Genomic DNA, 27,619 nt, shown 5'->3' with positions numbered 1-27,619 from the left:
TGGACAACTTTTACTTTACTACATTCCTAAAGAGAACAATGTACTTTTTACTCCATACATTTTCCCTGGAACCTAAAATGATGAATGATTAGCAGGACAGGAAAATTGTCAAAATCGCGCACTTATCAAGAGAACATCCCTGGTCATCAATACTGTCTCTAATCTGGCAGACTCACTAAACACAAATGCTTCGTTTGTAATTTATGTCTGAGAGTTGGTGTAACAAGAAAATGGTGCCGTCTGGTTTGCTTAATATAATGACTTTGAAATTATTTATACTTTTACTTTTGATACTTAAGTATATTTTAGTACTTACATTTACTTTTGAAACTTACGTATATTTTAAACCAAATACTTTTCCTCAAGTAGTATTTTACTGGGTGACTTCCACTTTTACTTGAGTCATTTTCTATTCGGATATTTCTACTTTTACCCAAGTATGACAATTCGTGACTTTTTCCATCACAGATGTTGGGTCCCAAAGCTTGGTGCATCCATCCGTAGTTCGTCAACAAGTCATGCATGTTGCCTGTAGTGCGGTAACGCGGCCACACCGGGCACTGTTGAGTATTTTAGTTTCGCCGCGGTTTCTACTCGGCGCAAACAGATCATTCGCATTTGACCCACTTTCTGACTTCCACGAACGCAGCTCTCTCTTTTTCGCTTCAAGATCGTCAAACCGGAGCGAGCAAGGCTGTAGAAACCAAGAAAACGGTCCAACCAGATCCGAGAGATAAAGAGAGGAGGGGGGAGAAAATGGACATGAAAAAGAGAATTCACCTAGAACTGAGAAATAGGACGCCGTCGGATGTAAGTATATGATTTAGGTTTTAACATGCGACACCAAAGTTTACTGTGTGTGGAAGTCATGTCGGAGCACATGGGGTCCTCCGAAAGCCTGCTGCTGGTAATATACTTTCTTTACCTCCTATGTTTTCTCAAACTCAATTTCTAATTGGATAAATATATTGTAAATTAACTAGGTAATGCCGTTAGATGCATTCGTTTTTAGGAGCGCTAATTTATCTGCCTACGTTAACTTCGCTGAATCACTTTACAAGTCAAACCGGACCCGTGAAGGTAAACAGGAAAATGGCTAACAAAATGTGTAACAAAATACGTTTAAAAAATATATATATATATATTGTTAGCCATCTGCTGTAGTTTTTCCTGTTGTTGTTTGATACAGATGTATATTTTGTAACAATCAACCTTTATACTATCAAAGTAAAGGCCAACACACTGAACATCATTGCGAGCATAGCGGTAGCCATGTTTTAGCTAGCATAGCGGTAGCCATGTTTTAGCTAGCATAGCGGTAGCCATGTTTTAGCTAGCATAGCGGTAGCCATGTTTTAGCTAGCATAGCGGTAGCCATGTTTTAGCTAGCATAGCGGTAGCCATGTTTTAGCTAGCATAGCGGTAGCCATGTTTTAGCTAGCATAGCGGTAGCCATGTTTTAGCTAGCATAGCGGTAGCCATGTTTTAGCTAGCATAGCGGTAGCCATGTTTTAGCTAGCATAGCGGTAGCCATGTTTTAGCTAGCATAGCGGTAGCCATGTTTTAGCTAGCATAGCGGTAGCCATGTTTTAGCTAGCATAGCGGTAGCCATGTTTTAGCTAGCATAGCGGTAGCCATGTTTTAGCTAGCATAGAACTCAACGTTGTTGGGCGCGTATCTAGCATGCCGGCTAACTAAGAAAGCGAATCATTAGACTTTTTTTGTTTATTTAATCGGTTATAACTGCGAATACTTTATTTTGAAATGATAGTAAATGTACAGAGCCGCGAACTGTTTTGGATACACTTTGACCGGTTAAAGACCCGTCCGTTAGCTAGCTGGCTAGCAACGTAACTTTGGTGGCTAGGTAACATTGGGGGGGATTCGGTTATGCTGAGCTGTGGGGCCGGACTGTAGCCGTTGAACTGGCGAGGAGAAGCGCCTTTCTCAAATAGAACAATAATCTGCGCCGCTCGGGTCATGTTTAGCAACATCGTGCGTCGTCCAGAAACGTACATCACTTTTCCATCAAATCTTTTTTTTCTATGTAGTTTTCATTGGGAAGGCAGTTTAATTTTAATTGTTTAAAAAAAAAAAAAAAAAAAATCTAAAGTAATTGTTTTTTTGCATTGCTCATTGCTTTGAACCGATATTTTGAGCGGGCCACTTGGCTCATACCCGGAAGGCCCGGTTCCAAAACGAAAGCAACCACATTTCACCAGTGCAAAACACGCCATCCCGGGCGAAGTTAATCGAGTCCCCTCACCAGCTATCTACATCACGTGCACACAGTTTACAGACAGTTCTGCTTATAAACATGGCTGCTTTTCAAGTGCCAAAATAAAACAGATTCGAAACATCAAATTATTTTTTTCCCCATTTGCACTTTTTGATAGAAATACATGTAAAATATTCAAAATAACTACGGGACATAAATGTTTATTTATCCCCCTCTTTTTTTTCTACCTGCTCCCTGTTTCTCTCCCTGTCCTTCTCTTTTAGGTTCAGGAGCTTGTCCTGGATAACTGTCGGTCGAACGAGGGGAAAATGGAGGGCATAACGGAGGAGTTTGAGAACCTGGAACTGTTGAGTCTCATCAACGTCGGCCTCATCAACGTCTCAAACATACCCAAACTGGGGAAATTAAAAAAGGTATGACGACTAGGTTTGTGGCCCAATTGGCACCATTGTTCGTTTTACAGTGCATTACATCTGGACAGGGCCCATACATCCCCATAGTCACATCAATCATACCCAGTCTGGGGGAAGGTATCACTCTAAACAAGCATGTAGCTATTGTTGAAGGGGATGTTTTAAACCAGGGAAACCATAACTGTAAACCAGCATGGGGGAGGGGGGGGGTGTTTTAAACCAGGGAAACCATAACTGTAAACCAGCATGGGGGGGAGGGGTGTTTTAAACCAGGGAAACCATAACTGTAAACCAGCATGGGGGGGTGTTTTAAACCAGGGAAACCATAACTGTAAACCAGCATGGGGGTGTTTTAAACCAGGGAAACCATAACTGTAAACCAGCATGGGGGGGGGGGTGTTTTAAACCAGGGAAACCATAACTGTAAACCAGCATTGGGGGGGTGTTTTAAACCAGGAAACCATAACTGTAAACCAGCATGGGGGTGTTTTAAACCAGGGAAACCATAGGGGGGTGTTTTAAACCAGGAAACCATAACTGTAAACCAGCATGGGGGTGTTTTAAACCAGGAAAACCATAACTGTAAACCAGCATGGGGGGGGGTGTTTTAAACCAGGAAACCATAACTGTAAACCAGCATGGGGGTAGTTTTAAACCAGGGAAACCATAACTGTAAACCAGCATGGGGGGTTTAAACCAGGAAACCATAACTGTAAACCAGCATGGGGGGGGTGTTTTAAACCAGGAAACCATAACTGTAAACCAGCATGGGGGGGGTGTTTTAAACCAGGGAAACCATAACTGTAAACCAGCATGGGGGGTTTTAAACCAGGGAAACCATAACTGTAAACCAGCATGGGGAGCGGGGGTGTTTTAAACCATGGAAACCATAACTGTAAACCAGGAGGGGGGTAAACCAGGAAACCATAACTGTAAACCAGCATGGGGGAGGGGGGTGTTTTAAACCAGGGAAACCATAACTGTAAACCAGCATGGGGGGGGTGTTTTAAACCAGGAAACCATAACTGTAAACCAGCATGGGGGTGTTTTAAACCAGGGAAACCATAACTGTAAACCAGCATGGGGGAGGGGGTGTTTTAAACCAGGGAAACCATAACTGTAAACCAGCATTGGGGGTTTTTAAACAAGGGAAACCATAACTGTAAACCAGCATGGGGGAGGGGGGTGTTTTAAACAAGGGAAACCATAACTGTAAACCAGCATGGGGAGGGGGTGTTTTAAACTTAACAGTAAACCAGCATGGGGGAGGGGGTGTTTTAAACCAGGTAACTGTAAACCAGCATGGGGGATGTTTTAAACCAGGGAAACCATAACTGTAAACCAGCATTGGGGGAGGTGTTTTGGGGAAACCATAACTGTAAACCAGCATGGGGGGGATGTTTTAAACCAGGGAAACCATAACTGCTGGTTTAAAAACCAGCATGGGGGAGGGGGTGTTTTAAACCAGGGAAACCATAACTGTAAACCAGCATTGGGGGTGTTTTAAACCAGGAAACCATAACTGTAAACCAGCATGGGGGAGGGGGGTGTTTTAAACCAGGAAACCATAACTGTAAACCAGCATGGGGGAGGGAGGGGTGTTTTAAACCAGGGAAACCATAACTGTAAACCAGCATGGGGAGCGGGGGTGTTTTAAACCATGGAAACCATAACTGTAAACCAGGAGGGGGGTGTTTTAAACCAGGAAACCATAACTGTAAACCAGCATGGGGGAGGGGGGTTTTAAACCAGGGAAACCATAACTGTAAACCAGCATGGGGGGGTGTTTTAAACCAGGAAACCATAACTGTAAACCAGCATGGGGGTGTTTTAAACCAGGGAAACCATAACTGTAAACCAGCATGGGGGAGGGGGTGTTTTAAACCAGGGAAACCATAACTGTAAACCAGCATTGGGGGTGTTTTAAACCAGGGAAACCATAACTGTAAACCAGCATGGGGGAGACTTTAAACCAGAAACCATAACTGTAAACCAGCATGGGGGAGGGGGGGTGTTTTAAACCAGGGAAACCATAACTGTAAACCAGCATGGGGGGGGGGGGTTTTAAACCAGGGAAACCATAACTGTAAACCAGCACGGGGGAGGGGGGTTTTAAACCAGGAAACCATAACTGTAAACCAGCATGGGGGAGGGGGTGTTTTAAACCAGGGAAACCATAACTGTAAACCAGCATGGGGGAGGGGGGTGTTTTAAACCAGGGTAACCATAACTGTAAACCAGCATGGGGGAGGGGGGTGTTTTAAACCAGGAAACCATAACTGTAAACCAGCATGGGGGGATGTTTTAAACCAGGGAAACCATAACTGTAAACCAGCATTGGGGGTTTTTAAACAAGGGAAACCATAACTGTAAACCAGCATGGGGGATGTTTTAAACCAGGGAAACCATAACTGTAAACCAGCATTGGGGGAGGGGGGTTTTAAACCAGGAAACCATAACTGTAAACCAGCATTGGGGGGGTGTTTTAAACCAGGAAACCATAACTGTAAACCAGCATGGGGGAGGGGGGTGTTTTAAACCAGGAAACCATAACTGTAAACCAGCATGGGGGAGGGAGGGGTGTTTTAAACCAGGGAAACCATAACTGTAAACCAACATGGGGGGGGTTTTTAAACCAGGGAAACCATAACTGTAAACCAGCATGGGGGAGGGGGGTGTTTTAAACCAGGAAACCATAACTGTAAACCAGCATGGGGAGGGGGTTTTTAAACCAGGGTAACTGTAAACCAGCATGGGGGAGGGGGTGTTTTAAACCAGGGAAACCATAACTGTAAACCAGCATGGGGGAGGGGGTTTAGTTTTTAAACAAGGGAATTTCCTTTCTGTTTTGGCTTCAGACCAGCTACATGCTGGTTTAGTGTGACTTTAGGCTTCAGACCAGCTACATGCTGGTTTAGTGTGACTTTAGGCTTCAGACCAGCTGGTTTAGTGTGACTTTAGGCTTCAGACCAGCTACATGCTGGTTTAGTGTGACTTTAGACTTCAGACCAGCTACATGCTGGTTTAGTGTGACTTTAGACTTCAGACCAGCTACATGCTGGTTTAGTGTGACTTTAGACTTCAGACCAGCTACATGCTGGTTTAGTGTGACTTTAGGCTTCAGACCAGCTACATGCTGGTTTAGTGTGACTTTAGACTTCAGACCAGCTGGTTTAGTGTGACTTTAGGCTTCAGACCAGCTGGTTTAGTGTGACTTTAGGCTTCAGACCAGCTGGTTTAGTGTGACTTTAGGCTTCAGACCAGCTGGTTTAGTGTGACTTTAGGCTTCAGACCAGCTGGTTTAGTGTGACTTTAGGCTTCAGACCAGCTGGTTTAGTGTGACTTTAGGCTTCAGACCAGCTGGTTTAGTGTGACTTTAGGCTTCAGACCAGCTGGTTTAGTGTGACTTTAGGCTTCAGACCAGCTGGTTTAGTGTGACTTTAGGCTTCAGACCAGCTGGTTTAGTGTGACTTTAGTCTTCAGACCAGCTACATGCTGGTTTAGTGTGACTTTAGACTTCAGACCAGCTACATGCTGGTTTAGTGTGACTTTAGACTTCAGACCAGCTACATGCTGGTTTAGTGTGACTTTAGACTTCAGACCAGCTGGTTTAGTGTGACTTTAGGCTTCAGACCAGCTGGTTTAGTGTGACTTTAGGCTTCAGACCAGCTACATGCTGGTTTAGTGTGACTTTAGACTTCAGACCAGCTACATGCTGGTTTAGTGTGACTTTAGACTTCAGACCAGCTGGTTTAGTGTGACTTTAGGCTTCAGACCAGCTGGTTTAGTGTGACTTTAGGCTTCAGACCAGCTACATGCTGGTTTAGTGTGACTTTAGACTTCAGACCAGCTACATGCTGGTTTAGTGTGACTTTAGGCTTCAGACCAGCTACATGCTGGTTTAGTGTGACTTTAGGCTTCAGACCAGCTGGTTTAGTGTGACTTTAGACTTCAGACCAGCTGGTTTAGTGTGACTTTAGACTTCAGACCAGCTGGTTTAGTGTGACTTTAGACTTCAGACCAGCTACATGCTGGTTTAGTGTGACTTTAGGCTTCAGACCAGCTGGTTTAGTGTGACTTTAGACTTCAGACCAGCTACATGCTGGTTTAGTGTGACTTTAGACTTCAGACCAGCTACATGCTGGTTTAGTGTGACTTTAGACTTCAGACCAGCTGGTTTAGTGTGACTTTAGGCTTCAGACCAGCTGGTTTAGTGTGACTTTAGACTTCAGACCAGCTACATGCTGGTTTAGTGTGACTTTAGACTTCAGACCAGCTACATGCTGGTTTAGTGTGACTTTAGACTTCAGACCAGCTACATGCTGGTTTAGTGTGACTTTAGGCTTCAGACCAGCTACATGCTGGTTTAGTGTGACTTTAGACTTCAGACCAGCTACATGCTGGTTTAGTGTGACTTTAGGCTTCAGACCAGCTGGTTTAGTGTGACTTTAGGCTTCAGACCAGCTGGTTTAGTGTGACTTTAGGCTTCAGACCAGCTGGTTTAGTGTGACTTTAGGCTTCAGACCAGCTGGTTTAGTGTGACTTTAGACTTCAGACCAGCTGGTTTAGTGTGACTTTAGGCTTCAGACCAGCTGGTTTAGTGTGACTTTAGGCTTCAGACCAGCTACATGCTGGTTTAGTGTGACTTTAGGCTTCAGACCAGCTGGTTTAGTGTGACTTTAGGCTTCAGACCAGCTGGTTTAGTGTGACTTTAGACTTCAGACCAGCTGGTTTAGTGTGACTTTAGACTTAAGACCAGCTGGTTTAGTGTGACTTTAGACTTCAGACCAGCTGGTTTAGTGTGACTTTAGACTTCAGACCAGCTGGTTTAGTGTGACTTTAGACTTCAGACCAGCTGGTTTAGTGTGACTTTAGACTTCAGACCAGCTACATGCTGGTTTAGTGTGACTTTAGGCTTCAGACCAGCTGGTTTAGTGTGACTTTAGACTTCAGACCAGCTGGTTTAGTGTGACTTTAGACTTCAGACCAGCTGGTTTAGTGTGACTTTAGACTTCAGACCAGCTACATGCTGGTTTAGTGTGACTTTAGACTTCAGACCAGCTACATGCTGGTTTAGTGTGACTTTAGACTTCAGACCAGCTGGTTTAGTGTGACTTTAGGCTTCAGACCAGCTGGTTTAGTGTGACTTTAGGCTTCAGACCAGCTGGTTTAGTGTGACTTTAGGCTTCAGACCAGCTGGTTTAGTGTGACTTTAGGCTTCAGACCAGCTGGTTTAGTGTGACTTTAGACTTCAGACCAGCTGGTTTAGTGTGACTTTAGACTTCAGACCAGCTACATGCTGGTTTAGTGTGACTTTAGGCTTCAGACCAGCTACATGCTGGTTTAGTGTGACTTTAGACTTCAGACCAGCTACATGCTGGTTTAGTGTGACTTTAGACTTCAGACCAGCTGGTTTAGTGTGACTTTAGACTTCAGACCAGCTGGTTTAGTGTGACTTTAGGCTTCAGACCAGCTGGTTTAGTGTGACTTTAGGCTTCAGACCAGCTACATGCTGGTTTAGTGTGACTTTAGGCTTCAGACCAGCTGGTTTAGTGTGACTTTAGACTTCAGACCAGCTACATGCTGGTTTAGTGTGACTTTAGACTTCAGACCAGCTACATGCTGGTTTAGTGTGACTTTAGACTTCAGACCAGCTACATGCTGGTTTAGTGTGACTTTAGACTTCAGACCAGCTACATGCTGGTTTAGTGTGACTTTAGGCTTCAGACCAGCTGGTTTAGTGTGACTTTAGGCTTCAGACCAGCTGGTTTAGTGTGACTTTAGACTTCAGACCAGCTGGTTTAGTGTGACTTTAGACTTCAGACCAGCTGGTTTAGTGTGACTTTAGACTTCAGACCAGCTACATGCTGGTTTAGTGTGACTTTAGGCTTCAGACCAGCTGGTTTAGTGTGACTTTAGACTTCAGACCAGCTACATGCTGGTTTAGTGTGACTTTAGGCTTCAGACCAGCTGGTTTAGTGTGACTTTAGGCTTCAGACCAGCTGGTTTAGTGTGACTTTAGGCTTCAGACCAGCTGGTTTAGTGTGACTTTAGACTTCAGACCAGCTGGTTTAGTGTGACTTTAGACTTCAGACCAGCTGGTTTAGTGTGACTTTAGCTGACCAGCTGGTTTAGTGTGACTTTAGACTTCAGACCAGCTGGTTTAGTGTGACTTTAGACTTCAGACCAGCTGGTTTAGTGTGACTTTAGACTTCAGACCAGCTGGTTTAGTGTGACTTTAGACTTCAGACCAGCTGGCTGGTTTAGTGTGACTTTAGGCTTCAGACCAGCTGGTTTAGTGTGACTTTAGACTTCAGACCAGCTGGTTTAGTGTGACTTTAGACTTCAGACCAGCTGGTTTAGTGTGACTTTAGACTTCAGACCAGCTGGTTTAGTGTGACTTTAGACTTCAGACCAGCTGGTTTAGTGTGACTTTAGGCTTCAGACCAGCTGGTTTAGTGTGACTTTAGGCTTCAGACCAGCTGGTTTAGTGTGACTTTAGGCTTCAGACCAGCTGGTTTAGTGTGACTTTAGGCTTCAGACCAGCTGGTTTAGTGTGACTTTAGGCTTCAGACCAGCTGGTTTAGTGTGACTTTAGGCTTCAGACCAGCTGGTTTAGTGTGACTTTAGACTTCAGACCAGCTGGTTTAGTGTGACTTTAGACTTCAGACCAGCTACATGCTGGTTTAGTGTGACTTTAGACTTCAGACCAGCTACATGCTGGTTTAGTGTGACTTTAGACTTCAGACCAGCTGGTTTAGTGTGACTTTAGACTTCAGACCAGCTGGTTTAGTGTGACTTTAGACTTCAGACCAGCTGGTTTAGTGTGACTTTAGGCTTCAGACCAGCTACATGCTGGTTTAGTGTGACTTTAGACTTCAGACCAGCTACATGCTGGTTTAGTGTGACTTTAGACTTCAGACCAGCTACATGCTGGTTTAGTGTGACTTTAGACTTCAGACCAGCTACATGCTGGTTTAGTGTGACTTTAGACTTCAGACCAGCTGGTTTAGTGTGACTTTAGGCTTCAGACCAGCTGGTTTAGTGTGACAGGCTTCAGACCAGCTGGTTTAGTGTGACTTTAGGCTTCAGACCAGCTGGTTTAGTGTGACTTTAGACTGACCAGCTGGTTTAGTGTGACTTTAGACTTCAGACCAGCTACATGCTGGTTTAGTGTGACTTTAGACTTCAGACCAGCTACATGCTGGTTTAGTGTGACTTTAGACTTCAGACCAGCTGGTTTAGTGTGACTTTAGACTTCAGACCAGCTGGTTTAGTGTGACTTTAGACTTCAGACCAGCTGGTTTAGTGTGACTTTAGACTTCAGACCAGCTGGTTTAGTGTGACTTTAGGCTTCAGACCAGCTGGTTTAGTGTGACTTTAGACTTCAGACCAGCTGGTTTAGTGTGACTTTAGGCTTCAGACCAGCTGGTTTAGTGTGACTTTAGGCTTCAGACCAGCTGGTTTAGTGTGACTTTAGGCTTCAGACCAGCTGGTTTTAGTGTGACTTTAGGCTTCAGACCAGCTGGTTTAGTGTGACTTTAGACTTCAGACCAGCTGGTTTAGTGTGACTTTAGACTTCAGACCAGCTGGTTTAGTGTGACTTTAGACTTCAGACCAGCTGGTTTAGTGTGACTTTAGACTTCAGACCAGCTGGTTTAGTGTGACTTTAGGCTTCAGACCAGCTGGTTTAGTGTGACTTTAGACTTCAGACCAGCTACATGCTGGTTTAGTGTGACTTTAGACTTCAGACCAGCTACATGCTGGTTTAGTGTGACTTTAGGCTTCAGACCAGCTGGTTTAGTGTGACTTTAGACTTCAGACCAGCTGGTTTAGTGTGACTTTAGACTTCAGACCAGCTACATGCTGGTTTAGTGTGACTTTAGACTTCAGACCAGCTACATGCTGGTTTAGTGTGACTTTAGACTTCAGACCAGCTACATGCTGGTTTAGTGTGACTTTAGACTTCAGACCAGCTACATGCTGGTTTAGTGTGACTTTAGGCTTCAGACCAGCTACATGCTGGTTTAGTTTGACCTTTAAACTTTGTTTAATCCGGCAGAACATTTCAGTCATTTTAAATGACTCCATGAACAAGTCCCGTTGGATGATGGGTAATAATTGAATCGTGTACATTGTCATAGATCATCGTAATAATCTCTTTTCCTCTTTAAGACCAGTTAAATGCATAATTAACAGTCATAACAATGTGTAGCTTTTCACCGTGTCACATTTAAAAAAAAAAATGTTTTTTAACCTTCATTTAACCAGGCAAGTCAGTTAAGAACACATTCTTATTTTCAATGACGGCCTGGGAACAGTGGGTTAACTGGGGCAGAACGACAGATTTGTACCTTTTGATTTGTACCCCCCCCCCCCTAGACTGTAAATAAATAACGTGACTATTTCTTCTTCTGTAGTTGGAGCTAAGTGACAACCGGATATCTGGTGGTCTGGAGGTGCTGGCTGAGAGGCTGGTCAACCTCACACACCTCAACCTCTCTGGAAACAAGTTCAAGGACATCAGCACACTGGAACCACTGGTGGGTGTTGGAACTGTTACTGAATACGACCCCTGGTGGATGTTGGAACTGTTACTGAATACGACCCCTGGTGGGTGTTGTAACTGTTACTGAATACGACCCCTGGGGGGTGTTGGAACTGTTACTGAATACGACCCCTGGTGGCTGTTGGAACTGTTACTGAATACGACCCCTGGGGGGTGTTGGAACTGTTACTGAATACGACCCCTGGTGGCTGTTGGAACTGTTACTGAATACGACCCCTGGTGGGTGTTGGAACTGTTACTGAATACGACCCCTGGTGGCTGTTGGAACTGTTACTGAATACGACCCCTGGTGGGTGTTGGAACTGTTACTGAATACGACCCCTGGTGGGTGTTGGAGCTGTTACTGAATACGACCCCTGGTGGGTGTTGGAGCTGTTACTGAATACGACCCCTGGTGGTTGTTGGAGCTGTTACTGAATACGACCCCTGGTGGGTGTTGGAACTGTTACTGAATACGACCCCTGGTGGGTGTTGGAACTGTTACTGAATACGACCCCTGGTGGGTGTTGGAACTGTTACTGAATACGACCCCTGGTGGGTGTTGGAACTGTTACTGAATACGACCCCTGGGGGTGTTGGAACTGTTACTGAATACGACCCCTGGGGGTGTTGGAACTGTTACTGAATACGACCCCTGGTGGGTGTTGGAACTGTTACTGAATACGACCCCTGGTGGGTGTTGGAACTGTTACTGAATACGACCCCTGGGGGGTGTTGGAACTGTTACTGAATACGACCCCTGGTGGCTGTTGGAACTGTTACTGAATACGACCCCTGGTGGCTGTTGGAACTGTTACTGAATACGACCCCTGGTGGGTGTTGGAACTGTTACTGAATACGACCCCTGGTGGGTGTTGGAGCTGTTACTGAATACGACCCCTGGTGGGTGTTGGAACTGTTACTGAATACGACCCCTGGTGGGTGTTGGAACTGTTACTGAATACGACCCCTGGTGGGTGTTGGAACTGTTACTGAATACGACCCCTGGTGGGTGTTGGAACTGTTACTGAATACGACCCCTGGTGGGTGTTGGAACTGTTACTGAATACGACCCCTGGTGGGTGTTGGAACTGTTACTGAATACGACCCCTGGTGGGTGTTGGAACTGTTACTGAATACGACCCCTGGTGGGTGTTGGAACTGTTACTGAATACGACCCCTGGTGGGTGTTGGAACTGTTACTGAATACGACCCCTGGGGGTGTTGGAACTGTTACTGAATACGACCCCTGGGGGTGTTGGAACTGTTACTGAATACGACCCCTGGTGGGTGTTGGAACTGTTACTGAATACGACCCCTGGTGGGTGTTGGAACTGTTACTGAATACGACCCCTGGGGGGTGTTGGAACTGTTACTGAATACGACCCCTGGGGGTGTTGGAACTGTTACTGAAAACGACCCCTGGGGGTGTTGGAACTGTTACTGAATACGACCCCTGGTGGGTGTTGGAACTGTTACTGAATACGACCCCTGGGGGGTGTTGGAACTGTTACTGAATACGACCCCTGGGGGGTGTTGGAACTGTTACTGAATACGACCCCTGGGGGTGTTGGAACTGTTACTGAATACGACCCCTGGGGGTGTTGGAACTGTTACTGAATACGACCCCTGGGGGTGTTGGAACTGTTACTGAATACGACCCCTGGGGGTGTTGGAACTGTTACTGAATACGACCCCTGGGGGTGTTGGAACTGTTACTGAATACGACCCCTGGGGGTGTTGGAACTGTTACTGAATACGACCCCTGGTGGGTGTTGGAACTGTTACTGAATACGACCCCTGGGGGTGTTGGAACTGTTACTGAATACGACCCCTGGGGGTGTTGGAACTGTTACTGAATACGACCCCTGGGGGTGTTGGAACTGTTACTGAATACGACCCCTGGGGGTGTTGGAACTGTTACTGAATACGACCCCTGGGGGTGTTGGAACTGAATACGACCCCTGGGGGTGTTGGAACTGTTACTGAATACGACCCCTGGGGGTGTTGGAACTGTTACTGAATACGACCCCTGGGGGTGTTGGAACTGTTACTGAATATGGGGGTGTTGGAACTGTTACTGAATACGACCCCTGGGGGTTTGGAACTGTTACTGAATCGACCCCTGGGGGTGTTGGAACTGTTACTGAAAGACCCCTGGTGGTTGTTGGAGCTGTTACTGAATACGACCCCTGGGGGGTGTTGGAACTGTTACTGAATACGACCCCTGGTGGGTGTTGGAACTGTTACTGAATACGACCCCTGGTGGGTGTTGGAACTGTTACTGAATACGACCCCTGGTGGGACCTGAATATGACTGGCACGTCACATTAATTTAAATCATTCGATATATATATTTTTTTAAGTAGTTATTACACATTGAGTACATCATCACTCCTATTTCATATGTCACAACGATGCGTCGATGCGTATGCTATGATGCTGGTCAAGTTGTATCGTTCTCCTACAGTGCTGATGATTTTAAACTGCTGGCTAACTCATGGATGCAAACAATGTTCTTCCCATAAACACATAGCAAAACGACAATCTGTTTCAGTAGCTATAGTTAGCTAGCTGGGAATGCTAGCTGGCTAACATCGGTTTCAGTAGCTGTAGTTAGCTAGCTGGGAATGCTAGCTAGCTAACATCTGTTTCAGTAGCTATAGTTAGCTAGCTGGGAATGCTAGCTGGCTAACATCGGTTTCAGTAGCTAAAGCTAGCTACCCCAGGAGTTACGGCCAAACAAGTTATGCTTTATTACCAACGTGGTATTGTAAACACATCGTTCGTGGCCGGTGTTAGCATCCTTTTTCGTTGTTGTGCATTTTTTGACAGTGCTACTGATAGTAGTGGTGGCACTTGGTGTTTTTTCTCGTCAAATGGCGGATACCGACGGTGGCATTTTTTAGCTAATGTCGTCCGATTCCGATGTGTTCGCCGATTTTATATCGTGCATCCCTACTTGTGGTTGTTGGAGCCATTCCTAAATAACAGCGTTCTGGGAACATGACGGGTTATAACTGCTTATAACTTGGTATAAGACTGTCGTAGCTCTTAATACGACTTATAACTGTGACATTTTTTATAAACTTTATTTATACCCCTAACCTTAACCCCTTGTTTATAACTGTACATGAGACTGTTATAGCTGGGAATAACACTGTTAATAACCTCTCCCTTGTTAGAAAAAGCTTCCCATACTGAAGTCCCTGGACCTGTTTAACTGCGAGGTCACCAACCTGGGAGACTACAGGGAGAGCATCTTCAAGCTCCTCCCGCAGCTCACATACCTGGATGGCTACGATATCGAAGACTGCGAGGCCTCCGACTCGGACGGCGAGGGAGACGGGGTCGAGGATGAAGATGATGAAGGTGAGACTTCCCGAGAGCGTACTTATAGGGCGGCAGTTAAGAGCGTTGGGCCAGTAACCGAAAGGATGCTGGTTTGAAACTTGAGAGGCTGCAAGGTGGGGGGGGTCTGTCGTCCTGCCCTTGAGCAAGGCACTTAACCCCCAACAACAACTGCTCCCTGGGGCTGCCTTACGTCCCCCCCCCCCCCAACACACACTTCTCTCTGATTCAGAGGGGTTCAGTTGAATATGGAAAATTTGTTTCGCAAATAACTAGGTATCCCCCCTAAATTCTTAAAGAAACGCCAACTGTCAAATGAGCAAAACGCCCAAGGGGACGTCGTAGTTTAGTTAGCTAGTTTCGGTCTGCAGAAATGGTCCCAGTGTCTCTATGAATCTGGCAGATGAATTATTTATCATGTCTCTTTGTGAAGATGTTGAGAATACACTATATAGGGCAGGGATTATCTAGATTCAGCCTTCGGGGTTGTTTTAAATATATATATATATTTTGAGCAGATGGTCAGGGGGGCAGAACTTAATAATTAGTAGTCTGCAAATGAACTGCGAAGGAGCCCCAAACAGATCCAGTATTTGACTAAAAAAATAATTTCAAAGGACACTTTTTTTTTTTTTTTTTTAAAAAAAATTTCGAAGGATACGATCTCTCTCTGCTTTATTTGGGAACAAATTTCCTCGATTTAAAATCAGTTGGTGCTGACTTCCTGTTTATTTTTGTATTTTATGTCCCAACAATAAATTCCCCAAAATAATAACTTGGGCTCATGGGCCACCAGTTGCGGGGGGGCCTGATTTAGCACGCTGTTTCTCTCCTGTAGGGGGGAGAGGGAGAGTCTGTAGAGAGGAGGGATGGTCTAATGTTGTTTCTGTCCTGTAGGGGGGAGGGTGAGGAGGGAGAGTCTGTAGAGAGGAGGGATGGCCTAATGTTGTTTCTGTCCTGTAGGACAGAGGGTGAGAGTCTAGAGAGGAGAGATGGTCTAATGCTGTTTCTGTCCTGTAGGGGGAGAGTCTGTAGAGTGGAGGGATGGTCTAATGTTGTTTCTGTCCTGAGGAACAGAGGGAGAGTCTGTAGACAGGAGGGATGGTCTAATGTTTCTGTCCTGTAGGACAGAGGGTGAGGAGGGAGAGTCTGTAGAGAGGAGGGATGGTCTAATGTTTTTCTGTCCTGTAGGACAGAGGGTGAGGAGGGAGAGTCTGTAGAGAGGAGGGATGGTCTAATGTTGTTTCTGTCCTGTAGGGGGAGAGTCTGTAGAGAGGAGGGATGGTCTAATGTTTTTGTCCTGTAGGACAGAGGGTGAGGAGGGAGAGTCTGTAGAGAGGAGGGATGGTCTAATGTTGTTTCTGTCCTGTAGGACAGAGGGTGAGGAGGGAGAGTCTGTAGAGAGGAGGGATGGTCTAATGTTGTTTCTGTCCTGTAGGACAGAGGGTGAGAGGAGAGTCTGTAGAGAGGAGGGATGGTCTAATGTTGTTTCTGTCCTGTAGGACAGAGGGTGAGGGAGGAGAGTCTGTAGAGAGGAGGGATGGTCTAATGTTGTTTCTGTCCTGTGGAACAGAGGGGGAGAGTCTGTAGACAGGAGGGATGGTCTAATGTTGTTTCTGTCCTGTAGGACAGAGTGGGAGGAGGGAGTCTGTAGAGAGAAGGGATGGTCTAATGTTGTTTCTGTCCTGTAGGACAGAGTGGGAGGAGGGAGTCTGTAGAGAGGAGGGATGGTCTAATGTTGTTTCTGTCCTGTAGGACAGAGGGTGAGAGGGAGAGTCTGTAGAGAGGAGGGATGGTCTAATGTTGTTTCTGTCCTGTGAGGGGTCTGTAGAGGAGGGATGGTCTAATGTTGTTTCTGTCCTGTAGGACAGAGGGTGAGGAGGGAGAGTCTGTAGAGAGGAGGGATGGTCTAATGTTGTTTCTGTCCTGAGGAACAGAGGGAGAGTCTGTAGAGAGGAGGGATGGTCTAATGTTGTTTCTGTCCTGTAGGACAGAGGGGGAAGAGGGAGTCTGTAGAGAGGAGGGATGGTCTAATGTTGTTTCTGTCCTGTAGGACAGAGGGTGAGGAGGGAGAGTCTGTAGAGAGGAGGGATGGTCTAATGTTGTTTCTGTCCTGTAGGACAGAGGGTGAGGAGGGAGAGTCTGTAGAGAGGAGGGATGGTCTAATGTTGTTTCTGTCCTGTAGGACAGAGGGTGAGGAGGAGAGTCTGTAGAGAGGAGGGATGGTCTAATGTTGTTTCTGTCCTGTAGGACAGAGGGGGGAAGAGGGAGTCTGTAGAGAGGAGGGATGGTCTAATGTTGTTTCTGTCCTGAGGAAAAGAGGGAGAGTCTGTAGAGGAGGGATGGTCTAATGTTGTTTCTGTCCTGTAGGACAGAGGGGGGAAGAGGGAGTCTGTAGAGAGGAGGGATGGTCTAATGTTGTTTCTGTCCTGAGGAACAGAGGGGGAAGTGAGGAGGAGGGTCTAATGTTGTTTCTGTCCTGTAGGGGGAGGGGAGAGTCTGTAGAGAGGAGGGATGGTCTAATGTTGTTTCTGTCCTGAGGAACAAAGGGAGAGTCTAGAGAGGATGGTCTAATGTTTCTGTCCTGTAGGGGGAAGAGGGAGAGTCTGTAGAGAGGAGGGATGGTCTAATGCTGTTTCTGTCCTGTAGGGGGAGATGGAGAGTCTGTAGAGAGGAGGGATGGTCTAATGTTGTTTCTGTCCTGTAGGTCAGAGGGGGAAGAGGGAGAGTCTGTAGAGAGGAGGGATGGTCTAATGTTGTTTCTGTCCTGTAGGACAGAGGGGAGGAGGGAGAGTCTGTAGAGAGGAGGGATGGTCTAATGTTGTTTCTGTCCTGTAGGACAGAGGGGAGGAGGGAGAGTCTGTAGAGAGGAGGGATGGTCTAATGTTGTTTCTGTCCTGTAGGACAGAGGGTGAGGGAGAGTCTGTAGCGAGGAGGGATGGTCTAATGTTGTTTCTGTCCTGTAGGACAGAGGGGGAAGAGGGAGTCTGTAGAGAGGAGGGATGGTCTAATGTTGTTTCTGTCCTGTAGGACAGAGGGGGAGAGTCTAGAGAGGAGGGATGGTCTAATGTTGTTTCTGTCCTGTAGGGGGAGGGGAGTCTGTAGAGAGGAGGGATGGTCTAATGTTGTTTCTGTCCTGTAGGACAGAGGGAGAGTCTGTAGAGAGGAGGGATGGTCTAATGTTGTTTCTGTCCTGTAGGACAGAGGGGGAGGAGGGAGAGTCTGTAGAGAGGAGGGATGGTCTAATGTTGTTTCTGTCCTGTAGGACAGAGGGGGAGATGAGGGAGTCTGTAGAGAGGAGGGATGGTCTAATGTTGTTTCTGTCCTGTCTGGGAGGAGGGATGGTCTAATGTTGTTTCTGTCCTGTAGGACAGAGGGGGGAGGAGGGATGGTCTAATGTTGTTTCTGTCCTGTAGGACAGAGGGGGGAAGAGGGAGTCTGTAGAGAGGAGGGATGGTCTAATGTTGTTTCTGTCCTGTAGGACAGAGGGGGAAGAGGGAGAGTCTGTAGAGAGGAGGGATGGTCTAATGTTGTTTCTGTCCTGAGGAACAGAGGGAGAGTCTGTAGAGAGGAGGGATGGTCTAATGTTGTTTCTGTCCTGAGGAACAGAGGGAGTCTGTAGAGAGGAGGGATGGTCTAATGTTGTTTCTGTCCTGTAGGGGGAAGAGGGAGAGTCTGTAGAGAGGAGGGATGGTCTAATGTTGTTTCTGTCCTGAGGAACAGAGGGAGAGTCTGTAGAGAGGAGGGATGGTCTAATGTTGTTTCTGTCCTGTAGGGGGAAGAGGGAGAGTCTGTAGAGAGGAGGGATGGTCTAATGTTGTTTCTGTCCTGAGGAACAAAGGGGGAGAGTCTAGAGAGGAGGGGTGGTCTAAAGTTTCTGTCCTGTAGGGGGAGAGGGAGAGTCTGTAGAGAGGAGGGATGGTCTAATGTTGTTTCTGTCCTGAGGAAAAGAGGGAGAGTCTGTAGAGAGGAGGGATGGTCTAATGTTGTTTCTGTCCTGTAGGGGGAAGAGGGAGAGTCTGTAGAGAGGAGGGATGGTCTAATGTTGTTTCTGTCCTGTAGGGGGAGGGGAGAGTCTGTAGAGAGGAGGGATGGTCTAATGTTGTTTCTGTCCTGTAGGGGGAAGAGGGAGAGTCTGTAGAGAGGAGGGATGGTCTAATGTTGTTTCTGTCCTGAGGAAAATATGGAGTCTGTAGGGAGGAGGGATGGTCTAATGTTGTTTCTGTCCTGTAGGACAGAGGGGGGAGGAGGGATGGTCTAATGTTGTTTCTGTCCTGTGGGGGGAAGAGGGAGAGTCTGTAGAGAGGAGGGATGGTCTAATGTTGTTTCTGTCCTGAGGACAGAGGGGGAAGAGGGAGTCTGTAGAGAGGAGGGATGGTCTAATGTTGTTTCTGTCCTGTGGGGGAGGAGGGATGGTCTAATGTTGTTTCTGTCCTGTAGGACAGAGGGGGAAGAGGGAGTCTGTAGATAGGAGGGATGGTCTAATGTTGTTTCTGTCCTGTGGGGGAGGAGGGGATGGTTTAATGTTGTTTCTGTCCTGTGGGGGGGAGGGATGGTCTAATGTTGTTTCTGTCCTGTAGGACAGAGGGGGAAGAGGGAGTCTGTAGAGAGGAGGGATGGTCTAATGTTGTTTCTGTCCTGTGGGGGAGGAGGGATGGTCTAATGTTGTTTCTGTCCTGTAGGGGGAAGAGGGAGAGTCTGTAGAGAGGAGGGATGGTCTAATGTTGTTTCTGTCCTGTAGGACAGAGGGGGGAAGAGGGAGTCTGTAGAGAGGAGGGATGGTCTAATGTTGTTTCTGTCCTGAGGAAAATATGGAGTCTGTAGGGAGGAGGGATGGTCTAATGTTGTTTCTGTCCTGAGGAAAAGAGGGAGAGTCTGTAGAGAGGAGGGATGGTCTAATGTTGTTTCTGTCCTGTAGGACAGAGGGGGGAAGAGGGAGAGTCTGTAGAGAGGAGGGATGGTCTAATGTTGTTTCTGTCCTGTAGAGGGTGAGGGATGGTCTAATGTTGTTTCTGTCTGTAGAGAGGAGGGATGGTCTAATGTTGTTTCTGTCCTGTGAGAGGGGGAGAGTCTGTAGAGAGGAGGGATGGTCTAATGTTGTTTCTGTCCTGTAGGGGGAGAGGGAGAGTCTGTAGAGGGGGAGGAGGGATGGTCTAATGTTGTTTCTGTCCTGAGGAACAGAGGGGGAAGATGGAGTCTGTAGAGAGGAGGGATGGTCTAATGTTGTTTCTGTCCTGAGGAAAAGATGGAGTCTGTAGAGAGGAGGGATGGTCTAATGTTGTTTCTGTCCTGTGGAACAGAGGGGGAGGAGGGAGAGTCTGTAGAGAGGAGGGATGGTCTAATGTTGTTTCTGTCCTGAGGAACAGAGGGGGAGGAGGGAGTCTGTAGAGAGGAGGGATGGTCTAATGTTGTTTCTGTCCTGAGGAACAGAGGGAGAGTCTGTAGAGAGGAGGGATGGTCTAATGTTGTTTCTGTCCTGTAGGACAGAGGGGGGAAGAGGGAGTCTGTAGAGAGGAGGGATGGTCTAATGTTGTTTCTGTCCTGAGGAAAATATGGAGTCTGTAGGGAGGAGGGATGGTCTAATGTTGTTTCTGTCCTGTGGAACAGAGGGGGGAGGAGGGAGTCTGTAGGGAGGAGGGATGGTCTAATGTTGTTTCTGTCCTGAGGAAAAGATGAAGAGTCTGTAGAGAGGAGGGATGGTCTAATGTTGTTTCTGTCCTGTGGAACAGAGGGGGAGGAGGGAGAGTCTGAAGAGGAGGAGGACGAAGAGGAGGATGACGAAGAGGTCGTTGCAGAGGAAGATGACAGTGGGGAGAGTGGAGAGGTAAGAATACAACACATATGTTACATGTTTAACATATGATTTTATATGTGTTTATAAGTGTTCATTCAGTATTTGTTGTAATTGTCAGTTATAAATCGGCCGATTTGAATTATCGGCTTTTTGGGGGGGGGGGGGGCTTCTCCAATAATCGGCCGACCATTTTATTAACCATAATTCTGACCATTTTATTAACCATAATTCTGACCATTTTATTAACCATAATTCTGACCATTTTATTAACCATAATTCTGACCATTTTATTAACCATAATTCTGACCATTTTATTAACCATAATTCTGACCATTTTATTAACCATAATTCTGACCATTTTATTAACCATAATTCTGACCATTTTACTAACCATAATTCTGACCATTTTATTAACCATAATTCTGACCATTTTATTAACCATAATTCTGACCATTTTATTAACCATAATTCTGACCATTTTATTAACTATAATTCTGACCATTTTATTAACCATAATTCTGACCATTTTACTAACCATAATTCTGACCATTTTACTAACCATAATTCTGAGCCATTTTAGTAACCATAATTCTGACCATTTTACTAACCATAATTCTGACCATTTTATTAACCATAATTCTGACCATTTTATTAACCATAATTCTGACCATTTTATTAACCATAATTCTGACCATTTTATTAACCATAATTGGACCATGGTAGTTATGGTAGTTATAGTGTGGACATGGTAGTTAAAGTGTGGACATGGTAGTTAAAGTGTGGACATGGTAGTTAAAGTGTGGACATGGTAGTTAAAGTGTGGACATGGTAGTTAAAGTGTGGACATGGTAGTTAAAGTGTGGACATGGTAGTTAAAGTGTGGACATGGTAGTTAAAGTGTGGACATGGTAGTTAAAGTGTGGACATGGTAGTTAAAGTGTGGACATGGTAGTTAAAGTGTGGACATGGTAGTTAAAGTGTGGACATGGTAGTTAAAGTGTGGACATGGTAGTTAAAGTGTGGACATGGTAGTTAAAGTGTGGACATGGTAGTTAAAGTGTGGACATGGTAGTTAAAGTGTGGACATGGTAGTTAAAGTGTGGACATGGTAGTTAAAGTGTGGACATGGTAGTTAAAGTGTGGACATGGTAGTTAAAGTGTGGACATGGTAGTTAAAGTGTGGACATGGTAGTTAAAGTGTGGACATGGTAGTTAAAGTGTGGACATGGTAGTTAAAGTGTGGACATGGTAGTTAAAGTGTGGACATGGTAGTTAAAGTGTGGACATGGTAGTTAAAGTGTGGACATGGTAGTTAAAGTGTGGACATGGTAGTTAAAGTGTGGACATGGTAGTTAAAGTGTGGACATGGTAGTTAAAGTGTGGACATGGTAGTTAAAGTGTGGACATGGTAGTTAAAGTGTGGACATGGTAGTTAAAGTGTGGACATGGTAGTTAAAGTGTGGACATGGTAGTTAAAGTGTGGACATGGTAGTTAAAGTGTGGACATGGTAGTTAAAGTGTGGACATGGTAGTTAAAGTGTGGACATGGTAGTTAAAGTGTGGACATGGTAGTTAAAGTGTGGACATGGTAGTTAAAGTGTGGACATGGTAGTTAAAGTGTGGACATGGTAGTTAAAGTGTGGACATGGTAGTTAAAGTGTGGACATGGTAGTTAAAGTGTGGACATGGTAGTTAAAGTGTGGACATGGTAGTTAAAGTGTGGACATGGTAGTTAAAGTGTGGACATGGTAGTTAAAGTGTGGACATGGTAGTTAAAGTGTGGACATGGTAGTTAAAGTGTGGACATGGTAGTTAAAGTGTGGACATGGTAGTTAAAGTGTGGACATGGTAGTTAAAGTGTGGACATGGTAGTTAAAGTGTGGACATGGTAGTTAAAGTGTGGACATGGTAGTTAAAGTGTGGACATGGTAGTTAAAGTGTGGACATGGTAGTTAAAGTGTGGACATGGTAGTTAAAGTGTGGACATGGTAGTTAAAGTGTGGACATGGTAGTTAAAGTGTGGACATGGTAGTTAAAGTGTGGACATGGTAGTTAAAGTGTGGACATGGTAGTTAAAGTGTGGACATGGTAGTTAAAGTGTGGACATGGTAGTTAAAGTGTGGACATGGTAGTTAAAGTGTGGACATGGTAGTTAAAGTGTGGACATGGTAGTTAAAGTGTGGACATGGTAGTTAAAGTGTGGACATGGTAGTTAAAGTCCAGGAAATGTATAAAGATTCTGGAAATTATTTTGATTGTTTTAATTCGGTTCAATACAACTTCAATCAGAATGAAGACTTCATTTTAAAACCCTTATTAGTTTGTTGCCACCCTAGGCTTATGAACTACTAATAAAGCATATTTATACTGAACAAAAAAATATATATAAATACAACCATTTCAACCATTTTACTGCATTGGATGGATTATCTCGGTAAAGGAGAAATGCTCACTAACCCGGATGCAAATACATTTGTGCACAAAATTTGAGACTATTTTTTTTAATTATTTTTTATTTAATTTTTTCACCGATGAAACATGGGAGCAACACGTAATGTTTTTATATTTTAATTTAATATTCAAGAACATGTAGAATAATGGGCAGAACCAAAAGCAGATTTATTTTTTATTTTTTTGAGACGGTGCTGGAGTCAACTGTATGAGCAGGAACAACTCGGCACCCTTGAAATGCATAAAATAGCATCATACTGTCCAAAGAAAAATTGGGAAAAATATCGTGAGACATATTTTGGCCATATTACTCAGTCCTAATTCAAAACATTGAATTAAGTACAGGCTCTGGTGCCACCTAGTTATCTTTTCTGATATGACACATGTTGGTCGTTTTCACAAAGCAAGAGCAACAAGTTAGCCTGCTAACGTTAGCTAAACCTGAAACTACACTGGAGGCGCTAGCTTAGCCCCGATACTACACTGGAGGCGCTAGCTTAGCCCCGATACTACACTGGAGGCGCTAGCTTAGCCCCGATACTACACTGGAGGCGCTAGCTTAGCCCCGATACTACACTGGAGGCGCTAGCTTAGCCCCGATACTACACTGGAGGCGCTAGCTTAGCCCCGATACTACACTGGAGGCGCTAGCTTAGCCCCGATACTACACTGGAGGCGCTAGCTTAGCCCCGATACTACAATGCTGTCCATTGTACGAACAGTTTTTCTCTCTCTCTCTCTCTCTAGGATGGGGAGGTGAACGGAGATGTTGACGACGAAGATGACGAAGACGACGATGAAGACGACGACGAAGACGACGGTTAGTAGCGTTATACACAATCCCAAGTGTCCTCTAGGTTTATTTTAATTTGGCTATGTACCTGCACGAAGGCTGTGATCCGAAATGGCACCATATTCCCTATCTGGTCGTGGTAGTGCACTACATATGGAATAAGGGGGCCATTTGGTACATAACCAAACGCGTTGTTCTTTTGGGGACCCATATCTATTTGTTCTCTCTCCAGGTGAGGATGACTCTCCTGTGAAAGGAGAGAAGAGGAAGAGGGATCCTGAAGATGAGGATGAAGACGATTGAGTGTCCCTCCCCCCGTCCCACACACCCCTCGATGTCTGAGATCTCCCGGCCCCTCCATATCGCAGATACCCCTCCATAATCTCAGATACCCCTCCATATCTCAGATACCCCTCCATATCTCAGATACCCCTCCATATCTCAGATACCCCTCCATATCTCAGATACCCCTCTCTGGCCTTTAGTTGCCCCTTACTGCCACAATCACCCGTCTCCCCTTTTCCCCCAAACCCTCCAGCCAACCTAGTGGCACCCTATTCCCTATATAGTGCACTACAACCATAGCCTTGAAAAAGCCTATAGGGTCACAAGTAGTGCACTATATAGGGAAAAGGGTGCTATTTGGTACTCCATCCTACACGTGCACCCCTTTGCTTAAGTTGCCCTGTGTTGTGGTCTTTTGGGGGGGGGGGGGTCTGGGTAGAATCCCAAAACAACTGGGTCTTTCGTCACCGCGCAACATTCCGTGACATCACCGGGGGGGTGGTCTGTCTGATGTCGGGGACAGCTCGTCAACCTCTGCTGTGTCCCAAATTAATCCCTGTTTAGTGCACTGCTTTTGGCAAGGGCCCCTTGTTTTATTTAAAAAAGAATAATAATAAATAAATACGCTCACTTCAAAAGTAGTGCACTACTTAGGGAATGGGGTTGCCATGGGGTTCTGGTCTAAAGTAGTGCACTACTTAGGGAATGGGGTTGCCATGTGGTTCTGGTCTAAAGTAGTGCACTACTTAGGGAATGGGGTTGCCATGGGGTTCTGGTCTAAAGTAGTGCACTACTTAGGGAATGGGGTTGCCATGGGGTCCTGGTCTAAAGTAGTGCACTACTTAGGGAATGGGGTTGCCATGGGTTTCTGGTCTAAAGTAGTGCACTACTTAGGGAATGGGGTTGCCATGGGGTTCTGGTCTAAAGTAGTGCACTACTTAGGGAATGGAGTTGCCATGGGGTTCTGGTCTAAAGTAGTGCACTACTTAGGGAATGGGGTTGCCATGGGTTTCTGGTCTAAAGTAGTGCACTACTTGGGGAATGGGGTTGGTCCATGGGGTTGTTCTGGTCTAAAGTAGTGCACTACTTAGGGAATGGGGTTGCCATGGGGTTCTGGTCTAAAGTAGTGCACTACTTAGGGAATGGGGTTGCCATGGGGTTCTGGTCTAAAGTAGTGCACTACTTAGGGAATGGAGTTGCCATGGGGTTCTGGTCTAAAGTAGTGCACTACTTAGGGAATGGGGTTGCCATGGGTTTCTGGTCTAAAGTAGTGCACTACTTAGGGAATGGGGTCCTGGTCTAAAGTAGTGCACTACTTAGGGAATGGGGTTGCCATAGGGTCCTGGTCTACATACGGAATGGGGTTGACATAGGGTCCTGGTCTACATACGGAATGGGGTTGACATAGGGTCCTGGTCTACAGACGGAATGGGGTTGACATAGGGTCCTGGTCTACATACGGAATGGGGTTGACATAGGGTCCTGGTCTAGGGTCCTGGTCTACAGACGGAATGGGGTTGACATGGGTCCTGACAATGGGGTTGACATAGGGTCCCTGGTCTACATACGGAATGGGGTTGACATAGGGTCCTAGTCTACATACGGAATGGGGTTGACATAGGGTCCTGGTCTACATACGGAATGGGGTTGACATAGGGTCCTGGTCTACATACGGAATGGGGTTGACATAGGGTCCTGGTCTACATACGGAATGGGGTTGACATAGGGTCCTGGTCTACATACGGAATGGGGTTGACATAGGGTCCTGGTCTACAGACGGGTCCTGGTCTAATGGGAATGGGGTTGACATAGGGTCCTGGAATCATAGGGTCCTGGTCTAGACGGAATGGGGTTGACATAGGGTCCTGGTCTACAGACGGAATGGGGTTGACATAGGGTCCTGGTCTACAGACGGAATGGGGTTGACATAGGGTCCTGGTCTACATACGGAATGGGGTTGACATAGGGTCCTGGTCTACATACGGAATGGGGTTGACATAGGGTCCTGGTCTACATACGGAATGGGGTTGACATAGGGTCCTGGTCTACATACGGAATGGGGTTGACATAGGGTCCTGGTCTACAGACGGAATGGGGTTGACATAGGGTCCTGGTCTACAGACGGAATGGGGTTGACATAGGGTCCTGGTCTACAGACGGAATGGGGTTGACATAGGGTCCTGGTCTACAGACGGAATGGGGTTGACATAGGGTCCTGGTCTACAGACGGAATGGGGTTGACATAGGGTCCTGGTCTACAGACGGAATGGGGTTGACATAGGGTCCTGGTCTACAGACGGAATGGGGTTGACATAGGGTCCTGGTCTACATACGGAATGGGGTTGACATAGGGTCCTGGTCTACAGACTGAATGGGGTTGACATAGGGTCCTGGTCTACAGACTGAATGGGGTTCCTTGTAAGACATTAGCTAGAGTTTGTTTTGTTTCTGCCCTCGGAGCTTTTTAAAATCGTTTTTTCAGGGGATTTTTTTTTGTTTTGTATTTTGTCAGTGCTGTCTTGTCTCTCCTCCCTGTGTTTCGGGTTGGACCCAGAGGTAACATCACTCTGGCTTTACGTCTCAAATCACACCCTAATCCTTAGGGTGCACTGCATAGGGAATGGGGTTGCCATAGGGTCCTGGTCTAAAGTAGTGCACTACTTAGGGAATGGGGTTGCCATAGGGTCCTGGTCTAAAGTAGTGCATTACTTAGGGAATGGGGTTGCCATAGGGTACTGGGCTAAAGTAGTGCACTACTTAGGGAATGGGGTTGCCATGGGGTCCTGGTCTAAAGTAGTGCACTACTTAGGGAATGGGGTTGCCATAGGGTTCTGGTCTAAAGTATTGCACTACTTAGGGGATGGGGTTGCCATACGGTCCTGGTCTAAAGTAGTGCACTGCTTAGGGAATAGGGTGTAATTGGGGACGTACTGCTTAGGGAATAGGGTGTAATTGGGGACGTACTGCTTAGGGAATAGGGTGTAATTGGGGACGTACTGTGTACACTGGCTGGTTGTGGCTGTTGTTTTTTTTTTACTTACTATAAAGGCAAAGAAAAAATAAAAAGTACAAAAAATTGACTTTGTAAATAAAATCTTAACATTTTGCTTCTTGTTCTCTTGTCCTTCTGTTGTTATTTCTGTTTCTGTTATCTAATGAGACCAAAAGGGCTTTTACATTCAACACGCGTGGTTAGCAGAGACCGCGTTCGCGGCTTGTCGGCTTAAAAATCGTAAATGTTTACGTGTCGGCTAACCACATAACGTTCGATGGCTTCAATGTGGCAGAATTACCGTCAGTACCTGTGGTGCTGGTTGGCCAGACGGCTGTCCACAGCAACAAAATGACACGTGGGGAATCGTTACTCGTTTTCAACTAGTTACCACGTCTTGTTTTGATTGATTTCGTGTCAATGCTAATATGGTTCAAATTCACTTTTTTTTTAAAAAGTCCCTTTTATTTTACTAGGGAAGTCAGTTAGGAACAAATTCTTATTTCAATGACGGCCTGTTCAGGGGCAGAACGACAGATTTTGTACCTTGTCAGCTCAGGGATTTGAATTTACAACCTTTCGGTTACGAGTCCAACGCTATAACCACTAGGCTACCCCGCCCCACTAGCTAACTGTTAGAGGAAATTATGGTTGAAATGATTAATTATGTATACATTATTGATTAGAACCATTTATTCTAATACTATTATGTTATGGTATGAAAAGTAAGAGTTATTGGTTAAGCTGTTACTG

General features: G+C 45.8%; 1 protein-coding gene across 9 annotated transcripts; it reads left to right on the top strand.

Moving 5' to 3' along the window:
* The first annotated feature begins 560 nt into the window (after positions 1–560).
* On the top strand, positions 561–26,981 carry LOC118383947 (acidic leucine-rich nuclear phosphoprotein 32 family member B-like). Of its 9 annotated transcripts, none has more exons than XM_052498232.1 (8): positions 561–810; positions 2,503–2,652; positions 11,073–11,195; positions 14,386–14,572; positions 20,281–20,375; positions 23,544–23,616; positions 23,822–24,882; positions 25,736–26,981. In XM_052498232.1, exons 1-7 carry the CDS (start codon positions 757–759, stop codon positions 23,890–23,892), a joined length of 753 nt encoding a protein of 250 aa, XP_052354192.1. In that variant the 5' UTR covers positions 561–756; the 3' UTR covers positions 23,893–24,882; positions 25,736–26,981. The 9 variants fall into 9 exon arrangements, with proteins under 9 accessions (XP_052354192.1, XP_052354191.1, XP_052354188.1 ...); XM_052498231.1 differs by having other exon boundaries at positions 781–907; positions 23,822–24,738; positions 26,606–26,981; XM_052498228.1 differs by having other exon boundaries at positions 781–907; positions 23,822–24,738; positions 26,510–26,981.
* Positions 26,982–27,619: the final 638 nt, after the last annotated feature.

The sequence above is a fragment of the Oncorhynchus keta genome, chromosome 35, assembly GCF_023373465.1.
Source record: "Oncorhynchus keta strain PuntledgeMale-10-30-2019 chromosome 35, Oket_V2, whole genome shotgun sequence".
Classification (NCBI taxonomy): domain Eukaryota; kingdom Metazoa; phylum Chordata; class Actinopteri; order Salmoniformes; family Salmonidae; genus Oncorhynchus; species Oncorhynchus keta.
The sequence above is the reverse complement of the archived record's forward strand: the minus strand, read 5'-3'. Positions and strand labels throughout refer to the sequence as shown.

Excerpts from the sequence above, each read along its gene's own strand:
- LOC118383947 (XM_052498231.1), top strand. The coding sequence starts at position 836 with ATGCGACACCAAAGTTTACTGTGTGTGGAAGTCATGTCGGAGCACATG. Across the intron at positions 20,376-23,543 it reads ACAGTGGGGAGAGTGGAGAG|GATGGGGAGGTGAACGGAGA; the intron begins GTAAGAATACAA and ends CTCTCTCTCTAG. Across the intron at positions 23,617-23,821 it reads AGACGACGACGAAGACGACG|GTGAGGATGACTCTCCTGTG; the intron begins GTTAGTAGCGTT and ends TTCTCTCTCCAG.